Source organism: Gasterosteus aculeatus, chromosome 12, assembly GCF_964276395.1.
Source record: "Gasterosteus aculeatus chromosome 12, fGasAcu3.hap1.1, whole genome shotgun sequence".
Classification (NCBI taxonomy): Eukaryota; Metazoa; Chordata; class Actinopteri; order Perciformes; family Gasterosteidae; genus Gasterosteus; species Gasterosteus aculeatus.
This window is the reverse complement of record NC_135700.1, coordinates 16,193,858-16,218,053: the sequence shown is the minus strand read 5'-3', so window position 1 is coordinate 16,218,053 and position 24,196 is coordinate 16,193,858. Positions and strand designations below refer to the sequence as shown.

Below are 24,196 nucleotides of genomic sequence, written 5' to 3'. Positions count from 1 at the left end.
GTCTGTTCATCTGTCTCTGCCCAGGACCTATGCAATATCGAGAGTCTATTCCTTCCACCTTTGTGTGCATAGACATACAGATATTTAGACCTCACCTTTATTATTTTGAGCCTCAGAGAGGGGCTTGTCTGGAAGGTACAATGCGTTGCCACGGCAGCAGACACTCCAGAGACACCATACAGACAAGGTATAGAGGAGTCTAGCAGAGTATCGAACCCCCAGACTCATCACCGGCAATATTAAGTGTTCTTGTTTCTGCTTGGAGATCTAATTGGATTTTTCAATATTTTCAGGCTCCTCAATATCTCAAGTAGTCAAGGACAAAGATGCAAAGACTCGCTGGCACACTCTCACGTATTCATCTAAAGGAGTTTGATCCTGTTGGGTTTCTAGCTTGTCTTTGCACTTAAATGTTAAGTGATATGCTGACGCAGCACAAAAGTTACATTTAAGAGTTGCCTTCATCAAAGCGCAATGCTGGATTACTCTCCTGAATGTATTCTTCATGGTGCCACATCAACAGCAGTAATTTCACCTGCAAACCACAGCAAGAGGCCACATTTTATATAAAACTACGTGGCATTTTGTTATCTAATAAACATCCCTTTACTGTATGTACATTATAATTTTACAGCAAAAGGACCTTCCAAATCATTACTTCTGTGTGCAGCAAACTGAGTGCACAAGATGCAGAACTGCACCTTGATGTGTACTGTAGAGGATTTTCATTCTCCTCTTCGATATGAGCTTCTATTCCAGGAACAGCCTTGGAATTGACCCTCCCAATTTCTTTTATGTTGGGGTCATACTGTCTTTTTCCTGTTCATTTTTTTGCCATCAAACTTCGCTTTAAATTTTTCTAGTAAACCCATCACCCTCCCAAAAATGATTTAACCCATCTCAATCTTTATCTTCTTCTACTCTATCGTTCCTCTTCTTTTTGTCCCTGCTTCCAGTTAGGGGTCGGACAGTGACCTTGTTTGTGTCTAGGTCGTGTTTCCTCTGAGTGCCTGAGCAGCCTCGTGCCGCCACCCGATCAGCCTGCTCTCAGCCTCACTATCGATCGCCTTCAACTCACCCGTCAAGGACGGAAATCCAAACCCATATTCCAGACCGCAGCCCTCATCTCCTTCCCTCCATCCCTCCCTCCCTCTCTCCTTCTATTCCACACTTTCTTTTTCTTTTCTCTGCCTCTCCACTTTTCTCCGCTATGGCTCTCTCCACCTTTTCCTCTCTTATAGAATTCACCACACACACACAAACACACACACACACACACACACACACACACACACACACAGACGCCGGTCTCAAGGTTGCAATGACCAGCAGAGCCATGAATAAATAATAAGGAGGTAGGAATCACTTTCAGAAAAACCATTTACTCTCTTATTGTGTTCTAGAGGAAGCCATGTGTGTGTGCGCGTTTGAGAGTGTGTGTGTGTGTGTGTGTGTGTGTGTACATGCCGATGTGTGTATGCGTAACAACAAAGACTTTGTGAGCGGGACTACAGTGCTTTGTTAACCGAAAGCCCCGCTGTCCCGGGAGCTAACTTGAACGATGCAACAAGCACCTTCCGGGTGACCTCTAAGTCTAACGCATTTTTTATCTTGTTTACTTTTCCCTTTCCTAAAGAACTCAGAGAAATAATCAATGGGTTTGAAATAACAGTATAGGAGCCTCACCCTATTGCCTGCTGTGTAGTAATGTTTCAAAATGTCTAAATGGTGCATGGTAATGCGTTTCAGAAAAAATAGGGGGGGGGGGGGGGGGGGTACCTCAGTTAGCAGCAGCTTTGTTTGTTTACCACAAAGATGTGCACGAATTAATCTACTTCTCCTAAACTAAGCTGAAACCTTGAGGTGCACAAACTGTTTCTGAGTTGATGCAGCCTGTCTGAAGTGTAGGATGGATAGAGGAGAGAGAAAGTCTAAAAGATATAAACAGGCATAAAGGGAGGAATAAAAGGAATAAAGAGGAAAAGATAAGTTTGAAAAGGGGAAAAAACGGGCAGACATAACAAAGACTTTTGAAGGAGAGAAAAAGGCAATATGAGAGGAACAGACTGCAAAAAAATGAAGAAAGAAAGACAGAAGAAGACAGAGAGAGCAATGATTAGATTGCTCTCTCTGTATGGATCAGGGCGAGAGCTCCCTTTTCAATCCAATCAAGCTCAGGCAAAGGTAAACAATCAGTCTGGGTAAAGGATTGGATAAATCCTCGATCCGACTCATTCTCAGTAAAGCAGCTATTTATTGGGCTGGCCTCACATGGCTAAATTGGACCGTCCTCCTTCTGAGAGCCGGGCAAAGTGCAAAGTGGGAAAAGGTGTAAGATGAACTGAGAATTTTGGGAGTGAAATATATCTCTGCCTTATAAAATAATACACACTATGGAAAGTCTTTCACAGTAATCCGTAAGGACTGAAAAGGCAAAAGAAAATCCAGTGCAGATCTCAAGTCATACATCATATTCTTATGATCTTAAAAGGACGCAACACAATTTGGGACACAAGCAGCTCTCTCCCAAAGCTAAAAACCAGAGATGAATATAAGATTTTAAACTACTTTCACACAGTTTATCTGATCTATAAAATATTAAACTATGATATCTTTAAAGGCTCTGTGGTTCGCTTTGCAGAGGGGCTGTTCATCAAAAAACGTAGTAAAAATGTTGTCAACACAAATTTGTGGGTATAATGTTTCTCTGAAGGGAGAATACAGAGAGCATTACGAGGACATTCCTACTCAACTCGATTATACTCATAAATAATAATAGAGCAGCCAGAAAACTTAAAAGTGTGTCTGCCTAGAGGCAGGTGCAAACTTCTCGGTGAGGATGGAAAAGAAGGAGACAAGATCCACTTTGGTAGCTGTCTCCTTTGAAAATACTGACAAGTACAACAAACTAACCAAATTAAATTACTCCGCAAGCAAGAATCTCAGTAGCAAAGATGACGATAAACCATCGACTTCATCCCACAAATCTCTTCATTTGAGGCCCCAGCAAATTAGCAACCGTATTCCATATTTCGTTACATTAAATATGAGCGCTCTGATTATTAAAGGGGTGAGATTTAAGCAGCTGATGCATACTTTAGAGCCAATGATTGACACCGTAATGCTCGCAGTAATGGTGAACTATGGCACAATGAGAGGGGGGGGGGGTAATGGAGTAAATTAAGCAAAGTGCAGCAGTAAGTGTCATCACAACGTGTATTATAGATGACTCTGGATTTGTTTTTGAATCGATAAAGGATACAGTCAGATCACCATAGGAACATATGCATAATGCCTGTGTCATTACTCTGACAAACACATCTAATCAATAATTCTATTTGGATTCAATAAAAAATGAATTTGCGTAGTCCTGCTACCAGTCTGCTCTTGGTAATACTTTATAATTCACCACATTGGTATAGCTTGGCTGCATAGTGTTTTGGACTGACAGCTTGTGTTTGCACAAGGTATTATTCAAAGGTTGCTGCTAATTGGTTAAAACTATAAAAATATCAAGAACCTTTGCAACGCTGCAGATAAAATATCAAATTCACGAGGAAGCCATTACGGTAGGCAAAGCATTTGGTCAGCAACAGAGAGCAATATTTAATTCTGCTAAGACAAAGGGAAAGCAATATTTCATTTTGAGTTATGAACGCATGCTTTTGAGGCTCTGTTTGATGTAAAGTCCTCTAGGTCGATGTCTTGGATTTTTCCATCCCATGGCCTGCTTGCTTTGGCTTCTTTGTCTCCACTCTGTAGTGGCACCAAATATGGCCCCTTTGCTGACAACGGCCGAAGAAATATAGCACACAAAGGAAACCGCAACTGTGCAGTGTCGAAACAGTCCATTTGTGTAAAGGAGGGAGAGGTAAAATGTAAGGATGGAGGAAGGGGAGCTGGGGTGACAAGGATTAGGTTATCAATACAGCCAATGAAGCGCAGTGGAAACTCTATAAGCCCAATGGGACACGCTGCAGAATGCTGCAGTGTGCTTTCCCAGTCTAACTCACTGGGACAGAGGTCAGCACAGCCGCTGTTCACTTCCCGTCTATTGCAACCAAGCTCGTCTGACGTCGCTGGTTAGTGTGTTTGTATTGCTGGCACATTGGGTCAATTTGTGTCTTTTACGATTCGAAAAACGTACCACCCATTGGAGTGTGATAAGAGTCACAATAGTGAAGATGAAGGTCGGGCCATCCAACTCTTATTGTGAGCAGGCTACTAAAATGTAAAATAAATATTGGAATGAACATCATTAGTTTTTTTTTTTCACTCTATATAACGTTAAATGTTTTGTGTCTCCTTTTAACTACACTGAATGACATTAAATCCTTCAACCGTCTTTATCTCAATAACCATCACCGAATGTTCTCTTATCTCTTCCTACCGTATCTTTCTTCATTACCTTTGTGCCACCATCAAATGTCCTCACACTGTTGCATCATGTCATCATTATCTGACCTCTGTCTGTGTGCATAAATACATAAATAAGCAATCTACTTCTTCGCCGCCCTGTTCTTGTAAACATTGACCTATGGTGTTGACAATATTTGCAAGTATTAAATATTTATATAAATAGTTAAGTCATTTGATGTGCAGACAAGATAAAAAGCCTGTTATTGTTTGTTTGTCATCGACAGGTTTAAATCCCAGGCGTTCTGACTCTTGGTAAGTTTTGTATTTGCATTATATTGTAGTTGTACAACACAAAACCATGGGCTTTGTTTATTTAACTAATTATGTTGTTCAATAATATGAGTTAGCCTTATTTTGCTGCCACCCTTCCTTATAGTAGTCAAAGTTACAGTTGGTCAAGGAGGTATTTTAGTGATGTATTTTAATTCCAATTACTAGTTACTATTTTCTTTTAACTTTAGCTTTAGTATCCATCTGACTGCATGGCATCACATTTTGTCATATGACACCTGTGCCACTTTCATTAGCTAGCGAAAGCCTTGAATATGTGGGCGGAAGCTCAAAATAAAACGTAGTAAATGGACCTTGATTTTGAATTACTTTTTCAATTATACTGATAGCGAGACTAGTCAAGAATGTATTTCTTTAACTTGATGTCCATCACTTTTCAGTTCCCCACTCAGACCGTCATCATACGGAGGTCAAATATGTTCAACCACAGTTGAGTTTCAGTCGGAAGGCGTTGAGCTTCTGAAATGTTGTCACTGCCGCTGCAGTTCCATGGTCTGTTATCTGTTTCTTTGTCTCTGCCTTTGTTTGTTATTGTGAGTCTCTGTACACGTTTTCTCACACACACACTAACTTAAACATTGTCTCTTTGCTGGAGGAAATAAAACCGCTCTACAGTCTTCTGTGCATTTTAAATTCTGACAACGGCGACCAATGGGATCATTATTCAAAATACGCTCCCACCTCCGACCCAGAGAACAAGCAATCACTGACGCAATTTCCTGCATCTTTGAACTGCTGCAGGGGAATAAACTTGTGTAGTGTATGTTTTTCCAGAGCACATTTTTATATGATTATTATTATTTATGATTATTTTTCCGGTACCAGTGGAGACATAGATTTCATTTAAAAGTTGGTCTGTATTTATTTGGGCACCTGAAATGTGGTGTGCATCGTTCTGCATGTGCGTTTGTGTGAGAGAAAGGGAGAGAGAGAGAGAGAGAGAGAGAGAGAGAGAGACAGGAAAATGGATGAAATGAGAGAGGAATGACAGCCACAGTTAGTATGTGCAGGTTAGGTCAACAGATGTGTGATTAGGTATTGCAGCTACATACAAATGATTTGATTGCCTCTACAGGGTCACACAAGCCAGCTGCCTGTTACACACACACATACACACACATGTACATGCCCACGCGCAGAGATGATGCACACATAAACACAAGAAGAAAACAGGGAATAGACACGGGCACTGTTTTATTCATGTTGATGTGATGCCAGTGGACATTCACCCGTGAGGAACACTGTTTTTCTCACCTCACACACTCCCACACACATGCACAAAACACACAGCACTGCTGCCGTCACCTCGGGTCATTTTACATCTCGCTTTTTAAACTCACACAAATGCACGCGCACGCACTCTGGTGTTTTTGGAGTTCAACCCAGGAAACCACACGTGTCAACCGTTGGACCAAATATACAGCTGTGCTTGTGTGTGTGTGTGTGTGTGTGTTTGCTTTAATGCTCTCTAAATGGGCTTTTTTATATGGCAGGAAAAAGGGATATGCTCTTTTTCTAACCAACTAATGCCTTTCCCTCCAAACGCAGCATGTGCATCCTGTCGGAGCTGTTTTTGTGTTTTATCTTTTTTTTTACATACAACATATGTAACAGACCAGCTGCATGATCAGCTTTGCTGAAAGAAAGGTCGCTGTAACTGAAACTAAGTCACTCTAAATCCTGAGCTACAGATGCGCTTGTTCCTCAAAACCCTATGCTGAAAGTGTCACTAACAACGGAGATTAGTCAGGTAATTGCCAACGGATATCAATGTTCACCTGCAAACGCGGAAGCACAGGATGGATTTAGTTGGTGCCGCTGTAAGGCAAATAAAGATGGATATAGTGCGACTCGGCTCAACACAAGCAAAATGACACTATAAACATAACAAATGACTCAGGGATTAATCATATTATTTAGCACGGGTAAGGAATCACTCTTACTGATGCTTGCGATAGAATTTGTTCACATCTCCTGCGGCCAGCCTGTGTTGCCACCAACATGGACGAAACATTTGAGTAGCTGCAAGAGCTTTGTTCATCCATTCAAATATCATTCATCATACTCATCTAATACAAATTTGTACAGTCGTTGTATTTTTAAGCAAGAGTCTAAATGTTTTACTCAGTAAACGTCACCCCGGATAACAGGATCAGCGTGGACATAAATGTCAGTCAAATATCTTGGCGCACACACCTTACTCAGCAGGTGCTTTGGGAGCTTACCTGAGGTCTTGGGTGTCCTTTGACAATGCACTGAAGAACTAGCGTGTCTCCTTCTTTGATGGTGTAGATTCTCTCGCTGATGTTATCATCCTTGACGTTACACGCTTCGCCTGAGTGCACGATCTGGGCGTTGGCTGGAGCTGTGAGTCAACGCATGGACACACACATGCCGACACACACATGCAGCCATTGAGACATACACACGTCCACACAGAAAAACACAGAGGGAGAGAAACCACATTAAATGTTTAGTAACATATCTGCAGGACTAAAATGGCTCATTGTCCTGTGGGTGCATGTGTAATAGTGCATCGATTACTCAGATAAATAAATACATTATATCACTCTGCATCGGCATGAAAAAAACCCTCTTAAAAGAATGCTGTGGTTGTTCGTGTGTCAGTGTTGATAAGGCCTTTTAATAGCAGGTCAAAAGGCTGGGACGCTGCTTTTGTCTTGCACAGTATAATGTGTATGGTGACATACACATTATACTGTGTTGGAAGTTCCGACGAGTACTACAAAGTGCACGTCACTCAGAACTCAGAAGACAGGTTATTAAAGTCTTATTCGATAGCTGTTTTGAAGCATTTGAGACGATGAATTGTGAGTTTTGCAGTGAGTCTGTGGACATTTTCATTTTTAACCATCAGCCTTATGCTAATTTGACATTTTATTTTGTGTCATTTCACGTTGTATCCCGACCTGTCTGCTTATTAGACGCAAGCGTGTATTCAGAATATTCACACCTGAGACCCAAACATTGGATAGCTAATCATGTTTTTCACTTTACTCATTTCACTACTTCTTGTCATCAAGATCTTCTGAAAGAATCATATTGAATGAAATCAACACATTGATTATGTGAGCTCCATACCTAGAGCTCCATACTCATGTACGGTATTTGTTTTACAACACAAATTCACAGTAACTGCAGGAAAAAAAAGAGTGAGGATGCATGATGGTTGATCTCTGCAGCAACTCGCAGTGTGCACAGCGCTGACCCGCGGGGAGGGTGGGCTTGCGTGCGAGAAAGCATCGTAAGGCTTCACCTCCCGTGTGATGAAGGGAGACAGAAGCGAGAAGGGCAGAGACAGAGACGGAGACAGAGAAGCAGCGGGTGAAAGAGAAAAGGCCAGAGAGGAGTGTGAGATCCCAGGGAGGAGGACAGGAGGGGGACGCGGGGGGGGGGGGGGGGGGGGGAGGCACAATGATGTGATTAGCATCGATTTACAGGGGAACACATTTTCACCGCGCTCTGTGACTGTTATCATGGAAGAGACAGGAACCGAGTGGGCAGCCCGTTCACCTTAAACATCAACTGGATCGGACGTTGCGACGCACAGCGCCATCACAAGCAAGAAGGAATCCAGTGGAAAATAAAAGAAGCCCTCCGAGTCTGTCGTTGCGTATTCTCTGATACAGGACAAGCGAGAGCTGTTAATAGCTTCAGGTGTCGGGACATAGCGAGTGGGCCTGTCCACTTACATCTGTACATTTTGGTGACATTGCCGCTTTACTTTAAAGGAAGTTTCTTTGCTCTTTGAAGAAACAATGAGACAGGAACAAGGCTGTATGTTCGATTCAGTCGTGGTGGTAAAGCTACGCTGTTGTCATTTGGCCGGATGAATAAATCTACTTACAAAACAGTAATTACTAAACACTTACAAAAATGTCTGAGTATACTGTATGAAAAAGAAAAACATATTTTAGGAAAATAAGTGAAGTGAAGATAGAAAACAGCCTTTTCCAAATGTATCTTCATCTATCATCTCTTTTATTCTCATTTTCGGAAAGTGGATGTTTTGGGGAAGGAGAGAAAAAGCCAGAGCAGTTGTGGTATAATTTCCAAAATGCGTACTATATGTTTGCGCTCCTGTTTGTGTGTACTTGAACGTGCGCGTGTTGAGTGTGTGTGTGTCTGTGTGTGAACGCCTGTTTGTTGAAAGGCTCAACAAGACATTTTATAGCAAACCACAGCTATTTTCTTACCAAAGTATAGCGTTATATGTATATGATGCTATACTTTGGTGAAATGGGTGTAATGTGCAGATTGGCATGTGTGCGCAAATATGCTCACACTCAATGTGAAATAGATTTGAAATGCTCTCCACATATAGAAGATTTGAGATTCTAACTCATGTAGTTTAGCCATTTAAATAAATAATTTACTCTTTTAATTAAAACCGATTGAGTTCCTTTTCAGACCGAACTCGGTTTTATTCACAGAATTAACGTTGGTATTCACACGCGTGGACCGCCAGGTATAATTACAGTCTTTATCTGTTGTCCACTGAGCACATCCAGTGGAGCAGTTAGGAGTTAAGTGTTTTGCTGAAGGGCATGTTGATAACGTTTGATTTGAGAGCAGAGATCATGTCTTTTTTGTATTTTCTCAGTTGTGTTTATTGTTGACAATATATATAATATTCTTCCAGAAACAAGAAACCACTAGGCAAAAGTTCGCTGGAGCAAATCTCTATAGATCAAAATCCAACCCAATATGTGAAAAAAGTATTAAAAACTGTATGCGGAGTTCCAGAGGTGTGCGGAACTGACTGAGAAAGACAGCGAGCTGATATAAATGGAGAATAATTGTCTCCTTACAGCTTATTGGCGTGTCTGCATTAGTTTGCCTCTCCGGAGAGGGAGGGAGGGTGAACAGAGCGGCTCCTCTGTCTGCTCTCGCCTTCGGCAGCTTGGCTGCTTCAACTGTCTGATCAAGTAGGGAAAGGGAGGCCGAGAGAGAGAACGAGACAAGGAAGGCAAAAAAGAGCGAAAAGAAAGGAAAAGAGAGAGAGAGAGAGACAGAAGAAAAAAAGGTGGAGACACAGAAAAACCGCAGACAAGTAAAATAAGTCGAGAGAAACTAGGAAGAAATACAGAATACAAAAAAATAAGGTGAGGAGAGGGTCAGGCAGAGAGAGACAGAGTATGGGGTAAATTGTTATGGAATAAGGGCAACTTTGTTTGAATAAAATGTTTGAGATTGCTTTTGTATACCAGTATTCTTTCCATTGATTCGATAATGAAATAAAAAATAATGATGGAAAAGGGTACTGAAAGTGAAGGAAAGAAAAATTGATAATATAAATACATGATCCAAAAACCAAGTCGGTATATGTGGTTGGCCAAAGAATAGAGACTGACGGCTGGTCAGTCGATTGTGATGGGATGTGATGGGTGAAGGCTGCTCATCAGGGAGCTGCAGTCAAAAGCTAAACAAAAGAATGATGCAAACAAAGCACGAGCACTACGACCCGTACGCCGCACAGACCTCCACTCAATCTTCCGTTGGCACGCACGGCAACAATCGCACCATTACGAAAACGAACTGGACAAACCGCCTATCCAACTAACTGGAATTTAACCACTTTGTAAATATCCTCTGAAGAAGCGCTGTATTTAACAGCAGACATTGCTCAGTTGCTCAGCAACACCAAATAAACATCACAGTTAAGTTTACACACTTTGTGACTAATTTAGCACGAACTGTAGGAGCGGAGGGAAATTTGTATTTTCCGTATTTATTTGAGTAGTACAAAGGCAAAAGGCGATTGTTGGAGGCTGCTCATGTTTTGTAACCTGTGTGGCCTTAAAGCATAAATGAGCATGCAAGCTAGCTATTCAGCCAGGTAGCTTTCTAACATTTGTTTTTGCATGGCTATTGTATTTTAATGCTGGTAGGTTTCTGTAGAAGGGCGAAGGGGTCAAAATATAGACCATCCAAATACAGTCATTCATGCCACAAACCGTCATGATTCTGAAGAAATCTCACGATGCTGCGAGGTTTGGGTTGTAGTTGTGATTTTACTTTGAGTATCAAAGAGTATCAAAAACCAAAAAAAGAGAAAATAAATCAATCGACAGAATAGAAAATAAATCTAAATCTGGCAAAGGCCTGATGCAGAGGAAAGAAACATTGGTACAAGCGTGTCCGGAGGTGCATCAATTCAGTTAGTGTGAAAGACGATCATCAGTCAGAGAAAGCTGCTGTTTTGACAGCGATCCATCCGACTCGGATGCTTCATCCATCAGAACTGTTCCAGGGAATGCTGATTGAAAGTGTTGTCCGTGCATTATTGGAAACTTTCTAAGACATTCAATGCACATTAGTTGTAAGTGAAACATAACTATCGGCAAAGGCCTCGTCTGATTAATCGATTCGTCACCGCCTGCCATGTTTGTTTTTGTTGAGCGGACAGCACATCTCTCACTAAAACTAATGATGAGACAAGAGAGCTGCTGTCAAACTGCAGTGACTGCCTGACGGAGTGCCGAGCAGCATGTGTGTGGTTGAAAGTGAGAACAAGAGTGGGGGTGTGCGTGTGCTGTTGATGTGCGAGAGAGCGTGCACAACATGCAATGTGTGTGTGTGTGTGTGTGTGTGTGTGTGTGTGTGTGTGTGTGTGTGTGTGTGTGTGTGCGCTTCGTACTGTATCTTGCCGGAAGAATCCCAAAGAAGGTCACGAGGCCTGTCGAACGTGAAGACGCGCAGCGCATGATTGATGTGCGTAGTTACTTTATGGGACCTGCTCGTGCATCCCGATGAGCTCTGTCTCAATTCACTTCATTTACAAGAGACCATTAAGATGCTTTGGCCCTTCCCCTGCCATCACAAGTAGGCTACGAAAGAAAGGGAAGCAAAAGGAAAGCGGAAGGAGATATAAAAAAAACAAAAAACAGTGGAGAGTGGGTACCCAAGGGAAATGTCACAGACTTTATTGATTAACTGCAAAAGAGGGAAGTGTTCATCTGGCTCAAAGAGACTAATCACACACACACACGCAGACTCACACAAAAACAGCTTTATGCCCTAAAGCCCGAGTGACTCACATAGCCTCATCATTTTTATCAGGATTCTTGTCTGAAGATGGGGGGGGGGGGGGGGGGGGGGGTCAAACGGTTGATGTCATGACCTCTTCCTTTTCATTTTGGCTCGATTGGAGCTCCAGATATCAAAACGCGTGCAGGACATTGGGAACTTTTGACCCAACCGTTAAATTACGATTATGAATGAAAGTCTAACCCTCGGTAACCTTTTTGCCGCTTTCAATCAACTCCAAATTGTTTCCCCGCTTACAATACCCACAGTACTTTAGAAAACAGAAAAAAAGTTTTACACAAAGAGGTACAACCTACCTAAAGGCATTGTTGTGTCTTTCATACTGGCATCATTTTTAATTGGTGCCAAATTCAGTGGCAGGTTTCCAAACTCGAATATGGATGAAAAGGGAAGCAGCCTTTTTATTTTTCCTGGCCTTGCTTCTAATTTGATTCAGGTTGCGGAGACAGCTGCATTTGAATATAATTTCCTTCTTACCCTTTCTCCTACAGGCAGATTCAAAGGTTAAAAAAGAAACCGGAGGAGAAACTGATATTACTGATATCCATTAACATGCCCAAGTTAATGCTGAAGTCCAGTCACTTACCAGGAAATGGAGACAGATATTCAAACACAAGAACATTTTGTTATGAGACTAATTTCAAAAGCTCCATGACTTAAGGGATAATAATATCACAGCAGATTTATTTAGAGCTTTTCAAAGTTGGGGCAGTGGTGGCTGAGATATTAGGGCTTTTCTGAATTATGCAACGCTGTGGGAGAGAGGGGGCGATGACTGAAAACACCCAAGCCGCGGTGCGTGGGTCTACACACTTTTATTTCAGCATATTTGAGGTGCTGGGAAGAAAAATGCTGATGGAGGAGGTTGGACAGGTGAGGCACTTAGAGTGCCTTATAGATGGTGAATTGAATCTTGAACTTTTATCCTGTTTCCAACCGGGAGCCAGTGGAGGTCATGAAGGACAGAGGATGTGATAACTTCTGCAAGTAGCAGTGTCCATTCTGGGGTTTATTTAGGACTTTGTTTGTGGCACCAAAGAGGATACAATAGCCGAAGTCAAGCCTGGACATTACACACACTGTAATGGGAGTTTTTGGAGCGGTTTTGACTATGTGGTTGACTTGGGGCAGAAGTGGGTTGAGAACGACTGAAGGCTTGTGGATTTGGGTAGAAGAGGTTACTAGGGAGCCATCAATAGAAAGTATTCCTGAGTGGGGAGAGTAAGGTAGTGTGGACAGATGATTCAGATTTCTGACTGCTGCAGTTGGGTCTCAAAAAGTGTCTTTGAATCCATGTTTAATTATCTATTAAGCCAGTAATTATTAAAATGCTGTGTTTGAAACCATTGGGAGTAAAACAGCTATTTAGGGTTTGTATTTACTCTCTTAATGAATCGTCATTGTCTTTTGGACATGAGATCAATTGGAACAACGTTGCATCCATTACCTTTGCCTAAAACAGGTGTTATTTAAATGGTCAAGTCTAAAAACTGGAGAAGCAAATGGTTTTCTGCACTGAAAATGTTTCAGGTTTTTTTTCAGTTCAAACAGGAATCAGTATGGACCAAATGAAAACATTTAAGGATTTTTGGAAACTCCGAAATTGTTATCCATTATCGAGTATACGAGTATACTTTTCTTAACTGCACAGGGTTGTAACAACCGTGAGGGAGTTTGTGTGTCCTCAATGGAGGAGAGGATGATAGTTGATGACACATGAGGACAAATGAGGACAGAACCATTTCAGGGAAGAGGGCAAGGAACTTCAAGTGAGAATTTGAGCAAAATCTAAACATCAAGTCAAAAAAGCTGGTATGCAAGCTGCTGGTAAACCAACTACATTTTCTATCAGAGATGTTTTGGGATCAAAACTTCATGAGATTACACAATTATCTTCATATCTTTGTACTATGGGTATTAAACTGCACCCCTGGGACACTAATGACAGAGCCAATTGTATGTCTGGCACCCAGCTGTCAATTGTGTTAACACTAATACCTTCCTTAACTCTCGATAATTGGAAAAGCTTTGATCACACTCGAAGAACTACCGCTTGCAGCCACCACTGGAACAGGAAAATAGTACAATGTTAAACATCGTTGTAACAAGTTTAAACAAAATGAATACGGAACATTAAAGTGTGTATATATATATATATACATACATATACACTTTAAAGCTTTTTTTCTGTATATACATATAAACAGACAAACCTATAAGGAGGGCATAGAATGACGATGATGACTATGATGATGATCGGGAATTGCAGCCATCCTTTAGCTGAGCATTATTGCCAGTCTACGCATATTTCCATAAATCTCAAAACTTCTCTTAAAAAACAGTGAGTTAAGAAGCTTGTTTTTCTTTTTAGCTTGTCGAAGAGTGATACTGGAAAGATGAAGGAACTAGCCTGCTCAGTGAAAAACACCGATATCACCTGATCACCCAGCACACAGAGGTATTGATTAAATGACCACTGTGGAGGATGAGACAACAAGCCAACAATAGCATGTGAATCAATTGCACACACACAACACACACAGGCACCAATCCCCCAATCACCACTTTCCTGAGGGGAACTTAATGCAGAAAGCTAACAGAAGAAACAGAATTACAGAGAAACGCTGATGGAGCTGAAAGATGAGAAAAAGCAGCAGGTAAAGATTTTTGCTTCCAATACAAATAATTTATTTTATCGACATATCAGGGTCAGTTTGACAGTATGTCTGTGTGTGTGTGTGTGTGTGTAGGTGTGTGTGTGTGTGTAGGTGTGTGTGTGTGTGTGTGTGTGTGATACATGCCGGGGTACCTAGCAATCGTATGTGTGCCTGTGTTTGTCAGTGAGCGACTGCTTATTTTCCACCACAATCCCTGTAAGTGGGGAAAGAAGATATTGTGCGATCAACTAAAGTGTCAGTTGACAGCAATAGCTAATGAAGGGGGATCACTGGAGAGCAGAGTTTAGATTGGAGGTGCAGACCGGTGAACAAAAAACTGCAACGGAAAAGAGAGAGAGAGAGGAAAAGCGAGTAAAAGGAAAGCAGCATTTTAATGGCAGCACTCCAGGCTTCATATCCGAGGACAGTGACTCTTTCCTTTGAAATATTGTTCAATATGGATTATTGGCAGGAAAAGAGAATGCAATCCAAGAGGAAGGGCAGAGAAGAGAACGATTGGAAAAGTATAGCTTTTTTTTTTCATAAGTGAGCCTCTTTTATCAATAAGAGATTGTCTTTTTTCTCTATACCCTTTGCAGCAAGAGAGTTTTTTCTTGAGAATTGGTCCTTTTGTAGGAGAGTAGGACATTGAAAAATGTTGTTTTTCATTTAGTATTTTTAAATCCCCACCTATTATACTGGTCACTTCTTGTTAGGGAACAACTGTGCACATAACACACAGGTCTGTGGCCACTCGAGGTCACGGCCGCTTATATAAGTTGATTTAGTGTTAATAAATTGCGGCTTTGTGTACCATGAAAGAGGTGGAAAAGCAGACAGAGAGAAAAGACAGCAAGTCACGGCTGGGAGAATAGGGGGTCGCGTCTGTTGTGAGGACTGCAGCGATGTGAAGTGATCAGGGATTTATAGAGCCCGGGCCAACATGACTAGTGCTCCTCCATGGGAGTGTGCTTGTCGTACTTTAGCTTTCCGCCGGGCTGAAAGGACAAGAAGAGGCGAGAGAGGGTGAGTTTCAACAAAGATGAAACAGAGCGAGATCTTTGAAGAGGCGGATGGAGCGTAGAAAGAAACGGGAAGGAAGGGGAGGGCTGAGAAGCGGGAGAAAGTGAGAAGAAACGTGTGACTGGCATCTTCTTTGTGAGCGCTCCGTTCACAAAGCGTGTCATATCAGACACACGGTGTGCTGAAAGTGACAGGACGGGAGAAGGCAAATGAAAATAAGAGATGAAAATATAGACAATGGCTCTATTAGGATACATGACAAAACATTGTGTTGCATAGAAAGGCCTCTGTATCAAATCCTGGGAGCTCCGATACCAAGTAAGATTATTCAAATTATTTGGTCCATGATACATTTTGTGAAAACAAATGTCATTGCCATTAAACTGAAATGTGGAGCTATTAGCATAATTAGCATACAGACAGGCTGAAGCGAGAGGAAGGCAGCCTTGCCATTTTGAGCCTGTTAGCATGTTGATGTTAACATTAGCATATTTAATGGCTGTAATATTTGTGGGCAAACTGTTGCTAATTGACTCACTGTGTATTAATTCAGCCAATTAATTTAAATTAACAAAAATTGTGTCATGTAAGAAAGGGTTGAATTTGTCAAATGATCACACAACAGTCCCAACGTAAATCTTAATTTAAGTGGGACTATACTCACTGAATATCATGCTCAACAGAAGAAGACTCATGTTTTCTGTGATGTCTTGGGAATAGCAGGGACACGCCACACCAGCAGGGAGGTGCTATGCAATTGCATATAGTAGATGTATGCATGAAGAAATAAACTAATGTAGAGCTGTAACTAAATGTGGTCGGTCGTCATTCAGAATGGTCTTGCATACTGTTGCTATATAAGGGAATAAGTCTACTATAGTTAACTAAGAAAAGTCAATACATTTACAATGTTTTCTGAAGGAGCCAACCCCTCCTGTATTTTAGAAAGCGGGAAAGTTTTAGGCACTTCCACAATGGTTTAGGCTTTTCAGACCTTCACAAACACACACACACACACACACACACACACACAGATTGCCTATAGTGCTCCTAAAATCAGCAGTAGCTTTCTGCCTTCTGTAAACAAATCCAGATTCCTTGCAGATTACTTGAACTAATTAAGTCCAAAGTTTGTCTTCGGACATTAAAAAAATGTAGGACAACTCATTTCAAGCTAGATGTCTCGATATTTTATGATTTCTTTTGCGGACACAATTAAATCTGTTGGCTTCTACAAAAATATCCCTCCTGGGGATTTTCACAAGTTATCCTCACTCAAATCCTTTAATCATGTTAGACCGAGCTTAATAGGGCACCCTGGTGGGCCAGCTGTCAACCCCTGCTATCTAATGTTTAAGCTCTTTTGACTGCCAAAGGTCATCCGGACTCTCTCTGCCTACTGTCCTTTTACAGTAAACACGCTGCATTGTATTTAATGCCCTCCAGAAAATGAACTAATCCAAAGGAACAAAGGACGACATGGATGCACAGCCAATTCAGCTACGCCTAAAAAGTGTGGATTTGAGATTTTCAGTTTCACACTTCCTACGACATCATTCGCACCAACCTCTGGGCCTCTCGAGGCAACACAAGCCTCTTTTAAAAGAGTAAATAACACAATAAACGCAGTCGAAAGAAAAACAATAACAGCTGGGGAGTCTTTTTGCAGCAAAGGTTATTTTTTGCGTTTCATTCTGTTAGCACAACATATGCCACACAAATCACCTTTGATGCAACATATGGTTATTCTAGTTAATGCTTGAGGGAAAAATCTCTCTCTTCTGACAGAAAGTCACGAGTCACTTGTAAAAACAGGAGAAAAGAAGTGTATTTAGGGAGAGAAAACAAGGCAGTGTGGGGTACAGGTCATGTGCCCCCACTTCATCCGTCTGCCTGACGGTCAATCTGACCTTATCCTGTGCAAGCAAAACGCTCCAGCTCACATTGATGGGACGCACACACACTCACATGCCTATTCACACGCCCGAGATCACAAGACGCACACTTGACTCTACACACAGTGGGAGTGCACACGCGGAAAATAAAGTACCCTGTCCCTGTGTAGAGTGCGTGTGCGTGTGCGCGTGTGTGTGTGTGTGTGTGTTTGTGTGTGCGCGCGGAGGCATCTCCAAGGAAACTGCAGCCGAGCAGCCAACAATGCATAGCGGTCAGTCCAGGTGAAGTGGTAGAGGAAGTAGGTACTAAGAAAGGATGTCGATAGAGAGCAGAGCAAAAAGAAACGCTTGAATAAAAGGTCAGAGAAGGTACAGAAGCAGGTGTGTGTGTGTGTGTGTGTGTGTGTGTGTGTGTGTGTGTGTGTGTGAGTGTGTGTGCGTGCGTGTTTAGAAGGGAGGAGAGTGAAGAATCCCCCCAAGTAGAGTGGAGAGTTATTATGTATGCCATGGCAATAAAGGGACTGGAATCAGAAAAGTGCACGTAACAGCGAAATGGCGATACGTGGACAAAGAGTCACAGACCGACGTATAGAGACTTATACAAAGACAGGGGAAGAAATGCAAAAGGGGAGGATTTCCAACAGTGTTGAGTGAAAAGAGGGAGGAAGCATTTAGAGCTGATAGAGACTAAATGGTGAGAAAAAGCATGAATGGCAAAAAATGTTCAGTGGAACTCCCTTTGAGCCTGTTGACACTGACATTAGGGAACAAATTTTCCCCCTTAGCTTTTTGTCAAGAGAGAACTGTGGAAGATCCTTAGATGGGGAGAAGATTTTGCGCATCTGACAAATAAAAGATAATGATTTACAATTGTTTCGTAAAATATTTTAATCCGTCTCATCTAAAAAGAGCTTGATAATAATGAGGTTAACCAATGGTGACACAAGAGTAGTTTATCAGCCTCTCAATTACTATTGAAGTCTTAAACATGGACAACTCCCAGGCCCGGCGTGTCAATCAAACGGTAACCACACCCCAAAGCACAACCTGCTCCGTCGCTTATTTCACTCTAAACGGGGCCATCATTTATAAAACAAACACCTTGTACCATGCTGTGTAATAGAGAAGGCTTGAAACTAGTGATTCAGGCCATTAGACAGAAAACTCTGCTTTTATATAAACTACAAAAGTCACTCCATGGTCAAGTGGTTTACAGCCCACCTTTCCGACTTCTTCCGCATGATGTCCAGAATTTGTGAAAGCAGAGAAACAGAGTTGGAGAGGGAAAGAGGAGAGCTGAGGTTTAAATGGCTTAAAGGGTTAAGTGATGTGAGGGGAAGAGTTTTAATTCAATTTTCTGTGCTTTGGAATTTGTATTCTAGGTGATGAAGAGGAGGAGAAGATGGGCTCGAATTCTTCCCGAGCACAGGAGCACAGGAGCACACACTACACATACACACATGCACTTGACTGTAGGCTACACACATCTCACACTGCGTTTCAATGCACTTCGAAAAAGCTTATCAGTGAAAATAAATGGAAAAGTGAAACACAAAATGTTTGCGTAAAGTGTGTGTCAGTGTGTGTGTGTGTGTGTGTGTGTGACACCCGGTACCATCACCTATGATGGATTATCAGCTATAGGGCTGCCCTGGATGAGCCCTTAGATGAAATTGGAGCAGCAAGCTGCGAGCTGCACATTAAAAGCTGACAGGGACAGCTGGCCAAGGATAACCTTCATGTGGCTGTTTGACTTGAAAGGGAAAGATGGGTCAATAAATAGGAGTGTGGTCTCTGAAGGTCAATCAGAGGAAACTTTTTTTCAAATTGAAATGTTCTGTTTGTTGGCGAGAAAAAAGAACTGTGCAACTGAATGAGCAACATTTAATGCGACTTGTTCTGTCTGGACTGGGAGAGCCAATCCCAGCACGGGAGTTCTTTTCAACTCAAATATAGTAAAGATTGTGCAGGAGAGAAAAGAACCTGAAACAATAAAGACCCGTGCTGAAAGTTTCACACGCTTGAAAGGTACTCATGTCAGTCTGGATGTCTCTTGTTGGCATGTTAGATCTCTTTATATGTGATGAGGCCTGTGTCCTCTATGACACATTTGATGTAATATATATAAGCCAAACTGCAATCTCACACAGGTAGAAAAAACAATGAGGGCGGATACGGATCCCAATGGATTATCTTTCAACTGAGGATGCATCAGATAGCGACTTTACAAACAAGAATGAACGGTACGCCTCGCAATTCATTGCAACTTTGCAAGAGCGAGGCATCATCTGCAAGCGGTGCAAGTAGTCACAATATGCAAGCAGTTAAAACACAAGGTAAAATAGTATTATTATGAAGGAATTTCTACTCATCCCCCTGTCTGTTAAAAAAAACAGAGCACAAAATTGGCAGCAGTGTATTTTTGTACACTATGGGTGTGGAAACTTGCCTGAAGGGTATGAGGCACAATATTTCCCAATTTTATTTTTAAAACCACACAAAACAGCTACACTAAAAATGTCTGAACGAGGCGCAGTGACTCATCAACAATGTGTTATTTAACAGCAGATTAAATATTAAGGTTCGGCTGAGAACAGTAAAACTCAAAATCCCTGTGGAGGGCGGATGGTCGGACAACAACAGCTTGACAAAGAGAGAAAGTGAGAAAAAGAGAGGCGGATAAATGCATCCACAGTTAAGCAGAAATAGTGGGTCAAGAGTCAGACAGCATCTGCAGAATGGAACTGCTTTCCTGCAGCCACCTGACCTCCTGTCCTGTGGCCAAAGCCCACTTTTATTAGCTTAACCACTATCAACAAAGAGTTAAAACGGGAATCCTGACGTCATGTTTCTAATGACTCTTCATAGACAAAGTGAGGAACTGAATCACAGGCGCAGTGCCACTCTGGATCCTTAAAGAGGGAAGTAATGAATTCTGAAAATGAAAAAAAGTGTGAAACAGAGTTAACAGAGTTTAAGTCTGCGGCTTAAAAAATGTGAGAAACAATGCATCTAAATGTGCATTCAAGTCAGCTTGAGTGGCTCCAACATTTAAAGTGACAGTTGTGTTTGTGTGTTTCACTTAAATACAAAAATAAACAAACAAACACAAATACATGAACATTAACCTTCCTTTCAATTCACTTTTCTGCACACACACTGAGCGTCAGGCCTCTGAGCTCTGTGTGTGTTGTCATCCCGGCACCTCTGAAGTTTCACTCTAGGCTTCAGTAAGAGAAAAAAAAGAGGGGAAAAAAACAAGACAACAGAGTCTTTGGAAGTCTCCTCTCCCCTGTTATGTCATAGAACTTTGACAAGAGGAGGAGCATTGATGAGAGCAAGAGGAGATGGCTCCTAATTGGCTGCATGAAGAAAGGGAGGACATGGCCAAGGAGGCTTCCGAATAAAACTTGATGCGGTGAGTGACAGGATGCAAGTGTGTGTTTGTGTGTGTCTCCTGGGGAGAGTACGCCACAACATAAACACCTGTAGCCCCTTTTTAAAAAACCTGCCAACTCACGGAAGGCTATCGCACCAGCCTTTTGTTATTTCACGCGTGAATGCACACTACTTTTGCACTGAGTCCGACCCGCCATTTGACCAACAGTAATCCATCCTGACAGAGATGACGTTTCAAGGAAGAGCTAAAAAGTCCAAATGAAGGGAGCTGTCGTAGATTATTCATCTGTGATGTACCGTTCACTTTCATTCAACCTCTTCTGCCAAAGTACAAACCACTCCACAAATAGTTTGCAGACAGATATGAGACAAAAGTCCAGGGTTCAAACATATTTTGAATAAGCTTAATAAACGTTTCGTCCAAACAGCATCTGCACTAATAATGCAGCGGTAGTGAGTGGGGGCTTTTATGATTGCAGTTATTATACACACTGCTCATGCTAGCATTCTTGCTCAAGGATATTCTGGACTACTCCGTCCCATCTCAACAACATCAGCACGATGTGGCTTAAGCTGAGAAATCACAATAAAAAGACAAACTACGCAAGTTGTGTGTGTGCACGCACAAACATGCACACACACAACTTGCTGGGTAAATCCCCAGATGACTTTTCAGTATCAAAAACACCATTAGAAGCCGTGGAGAGTGGAAAAGGGGGAGGACATGGGAATAGAGAGAAAATGAGGAAAGGAGAAAAAAGTGCACTAGTCAGTCGAGAAAGAAAATGAAACGAGGAAACAACATGAAGTGAAGACGAACTGTTAAGAGAGAGAGGGAGCAAGACCTCAAAAAAAAGGAGAGAAGGCAATGACAAAGACACGAGGAGAGTAGAGAAGGGGAAAGTAGAGAGCGAGTGAAATGCCACCATGCCTGTCACATATCTCTACAATATTAATTACATTGTGCCACGCTTCTGAATAATGAAAGAGCCCTATTTAACCACGCTGAATTATTTAGCAGTTACTTGGCCTATAGTGTTTAGAACAAGATCGATAAGCAGCGAGTAAAGGTAATGAAATTCCAAAAGGAACGTCACGAGGAAAGTTGACGTCACACCAAGTTAGAGCCCATCGAGATGTGAGTGTGTGTGAAAGTTATTTTGTGTGTATTCGCAGCATTACATTTACTTCTGAATGGCGTCCCTCGAGAAGCCTTTATGTGTGGGTATTTGTGGGTTAGCTATCACTCACACCTGATATTTTTATGCATATGCTTCAGAGCTCCAAGGTGAGGCTTTTTGTCTGTGCAATTCTATTAGACGCACCCGTTTAGGCATTTTATGCTTGCAAAGTTCTGTATCGGATGACGGTTAGAAAATATGACACCCATCTCAGGGAAAGTTCCTTTCTCAACTGGATATATCATCATGATTGCTTCCCTAAGAGAAAGGACATCTTTCTGCAGGTACACACTGACATAGTTTATGCACACCAGTGACTTGGCAAGCACAACCAATTTCTTCACAAATCACAACAGCTCCATGCCATGTCAGAGACATCCGGTATGATGTCCTTTTACCAGTGTGAACCTTGAGTGTGCCATCACACTGACATTTATCACACTCATCAGTGCATACTTGACATATTCTACAGATATATTTAGATTCAGGTACTGTAAATGCAAGCATAAATAGGGAGGCAGGCACAAAATGTAGGAGTAAGATTAAACATTTAGATGGGCCAATCCATGTGAACAAACTCCGCTCTCCTGGGAAAATGTTGAGGCAATAATGTCCTTTCTAATGTCCTCGCGGTTAACATCTTTTTCTGTTCACCTTTTGCATGACTGTGTGTGTCTCTTAGTTTATATATAGCCTCGTGCACACACGTATCCAGGTGTGTGTGTGTGTGTGTGTGTGTGTGTGCATATGCATTGGAAGGCTTCACAATTAATCAGCCGTGGCATCCTGCCCTCCCTGGGAAATGAATGTAAGAAAAAAAGTTAAAAGACTTAACTCATAAATAAATCACACAGTAAATAATAGGTGTTTGAGTTGCCTGCTACAGTAGACAAGACTGTGTGTAAGCCAATGGTGGGGGGGGGAGAAGATTTACTCTCAAATGTTGCACCTGCTGAATGAGGCAAGAGTGCAAAACCCAATGAATATGTATTACTGGTGTAGTTGAACATCCTGAGGAAAGGATGGAGGAGATGTGGGTGGGAAGGTGGAGGGTTGGGATGCCGTAAGAGAAGATGCTGTCATGAGGGAAAGAAGTAGAGAGAGAGAGGGAGCAAAAAGTACACGAGGAGAATGGGAAAGTGTGCAGAAGGAGAGACGGTTTGATTTTCAGACAAAAAGGCGTGGTAGAGATGAGAAAAAGAACAGGGAGCGTGAAGAGAAAAGGGGATTGATTAAGACAGAGAGACTGCCGGGTGACAAAAAGGAAAATGAGGTGTTGAACTGAAGGTCGGCAAAGCAGCAAGCAGCACAGGCAACGTTGTCACCGCTTCACTTTTTAAACACAATTACTCACAACACATGCTTAATTAAGACGCCATGAAATGATTAAATATTAAAATGCAGAGAGAGAGCATCACATGCATACACAATCTACCAGCTGAAGCGTAGATCTTCTAGCCTGCCATGAATCCCTATGGGCGATGAGCCGTAGCCTATAGATTTATTACACCTCCACATCCTCTCACTCGCTCCCTCTCTTTGACTTTCTGTTGTTGTCTCTTTCTTGCTCGCATATAATCAGCTGACTTCCTTGCTCGGTTTCACTCCCAACTCATCTTTCAGACACAGCCGTCGCTGAGGTCATTGTATCGACGAACAATATTTGCTTAAAAAAATTAGTTTTTTTTCATATTCTCTTATTTAAATCCAATTGTCTTTCCTGTCAGCGAAACAAAAAACCTAAGCTGGTACAATGTTGAATAATGATATCAGAAAATGACCTGTCCTTCGAGATGTTTCCACTGCACATAAAATAGATTTGAAAAAGAGAGAAAAAAACATTTGAAAAAAAGAAATCATGTTGTGATGCCAACCTTTCAGAATAAGAGCCAAGTCGAAAGCCATTTTTAAAAATGGAAATCACTGTTTACTGATAAAAGTTCTTAAACCAAAGGAAAATCTCTCGACATCCGCTAAACGTTTTGCCAAATGTGTTTCACTCTGGATTATATTTGAGTCACACCACCAACACTGAGTGTAAGACATCTTGCATTGCCGTGATAATTTACAAGACGCGAATTACTTGACATTGAGAAGATCAATAGCACTCTCATGTCTGTCTTTAAAAGGTATAAATACTTGAGACTTCAGCTACGGCCAGTCGGTTTAGCAAAGGACAGGAAAGGGACGGAAACATTTCTCTCTCGATCCGGCCGGTGACAGGCTATCTGTTTCACCCTATTCCCTATCTTGATGTTAA

The 24,196-nt window shown here is 41.8% G+C and overlaps 1 protein-coding gene across 3 annotated transcripts in view; it reads right to left on the bottom strand.

The window, feature by feature from the left end:
- The window catches only part of mdga1 (MAM domain containing glycosylphosphatidylinositol anchor 1), a 123,860-nt gene that overhangs the window by 81,372 nt on the left and 18,292 nt on the right, over positions 1–24,196 (bottom strand). For all 3 annotated transcript variants that reach the window (XM_040202116.2, XM_040202132.2, XM_078085612.1), the window contains exon 3: positions 6,936–7,075. In XM_040202116.2, coding sequence (XP_040058050.1) covers positions 6,936–7,075 — 140 coding nt within the window. The remainder of the gene's footprint in view (positions 1–6,935; positions 7,076–24,196) is intronic.